Source organism: Silene latifolia, chromosome Y, assembly GCF_048544455.1.
Source record: "Silene latifolia isolate original U9 population chromosome Y, ASM4854445v1, whole genome shotgun sequence".
NCBI classification, from domain to species: Eukaryota; Viridiplantae; Streptophyta; class Magnoliopsida; order Caryophyllales; family Caryophyllaceae; genus Silene; species Silene latifolia.
This window is the reverse complement of record NC_133538.1, coordinates 168208871-168213572: the sequence shown is the minus strand read 5'-3', so window position 1 is coordinate 168213572 and position 4702 is coordinate 168208871. Positions and strand designations below refer to the sequence as shown.

At 41.8% G+C, this 4702-nt stretch overlaps 1 protein-coding gene across 1 annotated transcript; it reads right to left on the bottom strand.

The window, feature by feature from the left end:
• Positions 1-204: 204 nt before the first annotated feature.
• Positions 205-1866, bottom strand: LOC141629378 (uncharacterized). Its single transcript, XM_074442394.1, has 2 exons — positions 1837-1866; positions 205-927 (listed from the first exon to the last, which is right to left on the bottom strand). Exons 1-2 carry the CDS (start codon positions 1864-1866, stop codon positions 205-207), a joined length of 753 nt encoding a protein of 250 aa, XP_074298495.1.
• Between the last annotated feature and the right edge of the window lie 2836 nt (positions 1867-4702).

Sequence of the window (4702 nt, the reverse complement as noted above, 5' to 3'; positions counted from 1 at the left end):
CATGGCATTTAAAGCCTGACCCAAGTCCGTGAGTTGCTGTGGTTCATAATCTGCAACGTACGCTTGACCCGAAGAAGAAGGACCCGTGGGTACGGGTCCACGCCAGGGCGAACGGGAGGGGGGGGGGGGGTAGCCTGGTTGGGCAGGGTAAGGGCACGGTGGGGTAGTCCAGGATTGAGACCACGGTGGTGGGGACCACGGAATCTAGACCCAATTAGATTGAGGAGCGGTAGTTTGTGGTTTATTCGATCCACAATTTTGCGAACGGCCACTGTTCTTTTGAGATCGGCCACCACTTGTTTTAGCACGCGGTGGATTTGATGAAGAGGACTTCGGCTTGACCCAACCTGAGGTCTCTACAGTAGGGGAAGACGGAGCAACTAACACTATCAAGGGCTCGTCACGGCTCGCTTGGCGACGTTGTTCAAGTTCTAACATACTACACGCATTGGCAAAGGAGGGGAGGGTCTGATTGATGTAAGCGGTTGTCGTGTCATACCCAGGAGTCAAACCACGAACCAACTGGAGTACGAGTCGTTGATCGGTGACAGCGGCATCAACATCTTTCAATTGAACGACAATCTCCTTGAGGCATTGGCAATAGGCCTCAAGAGACGGCATGGACTTGAGTTTCAGAGATGAAAATTCGGACTCGAGTGAAGCAGCACGGGCGCCCTTGTTATTCATGAAATTATTTTTCACACGAACCCAGGCTTCATAGGCGATGGATTCTTCTTCAAGGACGCGCGACAAAAGATCGTCATTAAGGGTCCCATAAATCCATTGAAGGACATGGGCATCGATTTCGCACCATTCCTCGTAGGTACTGTCGGTTTCAGCCGGCTTTCGTCTTCCATCAATGTGATGGAGCACTTTGTACCCACGACCGTGCAACTTGAATCGCTTGACCCAAGACGAATACGGAACCTTAACACCATCAAGGACACAGACTTTGTTTTGAATATTAGTGACCGAGTAAACAGGATGGAGTTTGGGAAAGGGGGGGGGGGGGGGGGAGTGCCGTCTTGGCCAAGCTTGGTGACGTGAGGTCAAACACATAGGCAAAGAAGGCGGAGACTAGGGTTAGGATTAATACTAACCTAGTCTGATACCATAATAGATTATAATCCCCTGACTCGGGAGAGTCAATGTATTCACAATATATAGCGATCATACAAAGTTAGCTACCTAAACTATAGCGATACTACGAGATTTACATTGACTAAACTAGGCAAGGATATATTTACATATATTTACTAATATTGACTAAACTAGGCAAGGATATATTTACATATATTTACAAATATCTCTGTCAATGTTTAGCTGTAAAGTAATGGAAGCCTTTGCAAATGACTATTTTTCCTTGCTCTGCCGTCGGCTCTTTTTAGTCCCCTGAACTGCTGAACATGTGCATCACGCCTGAACTTTTCTTATCAAGTTCTCGTTAAATGGTGTAGCCTGACTTCCAAATCAGTAAACGAGCCTCTAGGGTGATGTTGCTCTGTACAATTAAGTAAGTAATGGTGTAATTAATCCCAATGTATTTTGTGACCGTTTGGAGTTCGTGACAGGCGGGTAGGGGAGCTGAAATGCGGATGGATTTTGTGGTCTTTCAGGATTGTTTTGAGATTACTTTATTCATGAGTATTTCCGTCTTAATCTCGTCTCAAATGTCATCTTAGTTTGGCCTTTCTTTGGACTGCTTTTATGCGTAGAAAGGGGAGTACTGTGGGAGGTGTCGTACTCTGTTTTGGGGCCGTGAATGTGGTGTTGGTGGTGCGGTTTTTGAGTCGGTTTTATTCGAGTTTTAGTTATCCGTTTTGAGAAAGTTGGTACCTTTGGATTCTTGGTGAAAGGGGTAATCATGTTGGGTAATATGTTTGGATGAATATTATCATTTCCATGCTTAAAATTTTATCTTAAGACGGTCACAAATGAACTTCATAAATCGTGAAAATGGACCTTGTTGAGCAGTTTTCGCGGGCTGTTTTGACGGGTTTCTTTATGTTAAATTGAACCAACTTTCTTGCTATTGTCTCAAGTACATGTACGTGTTTGGATTGAGTCTTTGGTTCGGGTGAAATCCGTCTTCGTTTGGCCTAGAAAAACCGTCCTAAGACAGTTGGACAAGAGGGAAATGCTGTAACTTTTTGGTCTAGGCTACATGCAATGCTCTGTACTACTGTGTGTTGCTGGACACTGTTTGCTATCATACTACTGGCTATTCTGTGGAGTGCAGGGACTGTGGCCAGGTCTTGCAGGCCGTGGCTGAGCCATGGCGGGTGTGCGGCCAGGCCGGGGCTGGGCAGGTGCGGTCATGGCTATGCCGTAGCCCCGGTTGGGTTAATTTTATCCGTAAAATATTTTGTTCGGGTTTAATTAATTTGAATTTCCGTCAAAGGATTTACGTATCTTAAATTCATTATTTGTCGTTTATTTATATATTTCTCACATGAATCATAAATATGGAACTTATTGTTTATTCATGTCATAATTATATGGAATATCTTCATTTATCTAAAATATGATCTTTAATTCATTTATTCTCATTTATTTATTGTATTTCAAATATGAGTGATTTATTACTCATGATTAATTGAAATGAGTCGTATTCTTGTAGAAATGCCATAATATTATCATATATGCTTGATTTACATTTACGCCCTACTCGTGCTGTTCTGGAAAGTACGGGTTTGTCCTACTTGTGCTGTTCTGGCAAGTACGGTTTTGGCCACTTGTGCTATTCTGGCAGGTGAGTCTTATCTTAGTCTTTCTGCCACTTTCGTGCTGTTCTGGCAATTGGGGTACTCGGTCTCCATTAGTAGTCGAGTCTTGGGTACGTGCTGTGCTGGTGCACGTCGAATCGGGATGTACACCCGAGAATCTGCAAATTTAGACTAGGACCGTATTATTATCGTAGTCCTACCCGGGGAAATTATAGTCTAAGAGTAGTAAATGTTTGCATTTTGGACAGTTACATTGGTCATATCTCCTTGAAATACGTACCCATGTTTAGGTGGTCTTTGTTTGCTCCCTTTACATTCCTTCGCCATTATTAAATGATGCTTATGCCTTGCTTGCTTGCCTATCTCATTTCCTTTCCTTTATTCATGTTATCTTAACCATGTATGATCCCTTGTTTAGTTATAATTTGATTCACTCATATCTTATCTAATATGATTATTTGTTTATGTTCTTTGTTATGTTCATTTTGACAATTTGTGGCTGGGAGAACCTTAAGTTACTCCCCACTGACTATGGCATTCATGTTTACATGAATGACAGGTATTAGTTGGTGCATCTATGGGGTGAAGACATGTGTTAGCTAGCAAGCACCTTCGACTAGTAGTTGGTTTATTAGGATTGCTTAGACTCACCTTTTATTGTATTGTCATTCGTGGGATATATTTTTCCTCACCTTGACTATCACGTTTGTATAATTTAATCTTTATTTCCGCATTCTTTATTTGTGTTTTAGATTTTAATGAACTCGCGCTTTAAATTTTAAAAGTTTCGAAAATTTCCTAATTTTCGCTTGAATTTATAACTTATATTTTCCGCTTTATCGCGGGGGTTCACAGTTGGTATCAGAGCCCATGTTGCTTCCGACGCACACACGTTTACCCCAAACTTAAATTCGAACTTGACCTTGAATAAGTAATGAGAGATGGGTAGAAATAAGGACCTAAGTGGTAATCTCTTTGTGTATGCTTTGTGGTAGGTTCTAACATGGTTGTTGATTGTCAATTATTTTTGTATCCTTGGATCAATAACCGTGAGCTTACCTACGTGATGATCAAGACTTGGTGCCTATTGCCGGGATTTGAAGATTTGTTCAACCTTTGAAAAATGCTTCTACTTCCTCGAAGATATTCCTCGTTCTTGTGTACCTTGCCTCATTCTTTTACTTCTTGATGCTTACTTCTTCTTCTTCTAAACTCTCTTTTCTTTTACCTTGGAAACTACTCTTGTACCCTCCCAACTTGTCCTTTGTTCCTTGCTAATCCTCCCTTAACGCCTTTTAGATAGTTCTCTTACTTTGGTGGGATGTTAACCATGGTTGGATAATTTGTCTTTGTGGAGTTTGTTTGTGGTTGACCCATAACCCTGGTTTTGAGAGGTTGTGATGTTAGAAAGGCTTAGGTAGTGTGGTGAGACATACTTGGTGATTCTTATACCTAGTTCCTTGATAAAGTGAGTATAACTGATTGGTGGATGCTGTGTGGTAAGTGTGAATTGTTTATGATACTAAGGTTATAGAACTTGGCTTTTTTGTTTATGTTTGGGATTTGAACAATTGCCTCCTCCCGTTAATGTTAAGGGAGTTAGGAGTTTCCTTGGTCATGCTGGCTTTTACCGCCGGTTCATCAAGGACTTTTCTAAAATTGCTAAACCACTTATACAATTGCTACTTAAAGATGCTCCATTTAATTTTACTGATGAATGTCTTACCGCTTTTAACAGGTTGAAGCAGGCCTTGATTACGTTACATCACCGATCATTCAGCCACCAGACTGGGAGATGCCTTCTGAGATTATCTGCGATGCTAGTGACTATGCAATTGGCGCGGTGCTGGGCCAGCGAAAAGACAAAATTTTGAGTGCTATTTACTATGCGAGCCGAACTCTGGATGAGGTTCATGTGAAATATGCAACAACAGAGAAGGAGCTGTTAGCTGTGGTATATGCGCTGGAGAAAATCA

Coding starts and splice junctions, on each gene's coding strand:
- LOC141629378 (XM_074442394.1), bottom strand. CDS start 1,866: ATGATTACCCCTTTCACCAAGAATCCAAAG. Junction 928..1,836: donor CTTTCACCAAGAATCCAAAG/GTACCAACTTTC, acceptor GATGGTGTTAAG/GTTCCGTATTCGTCTTGGGT.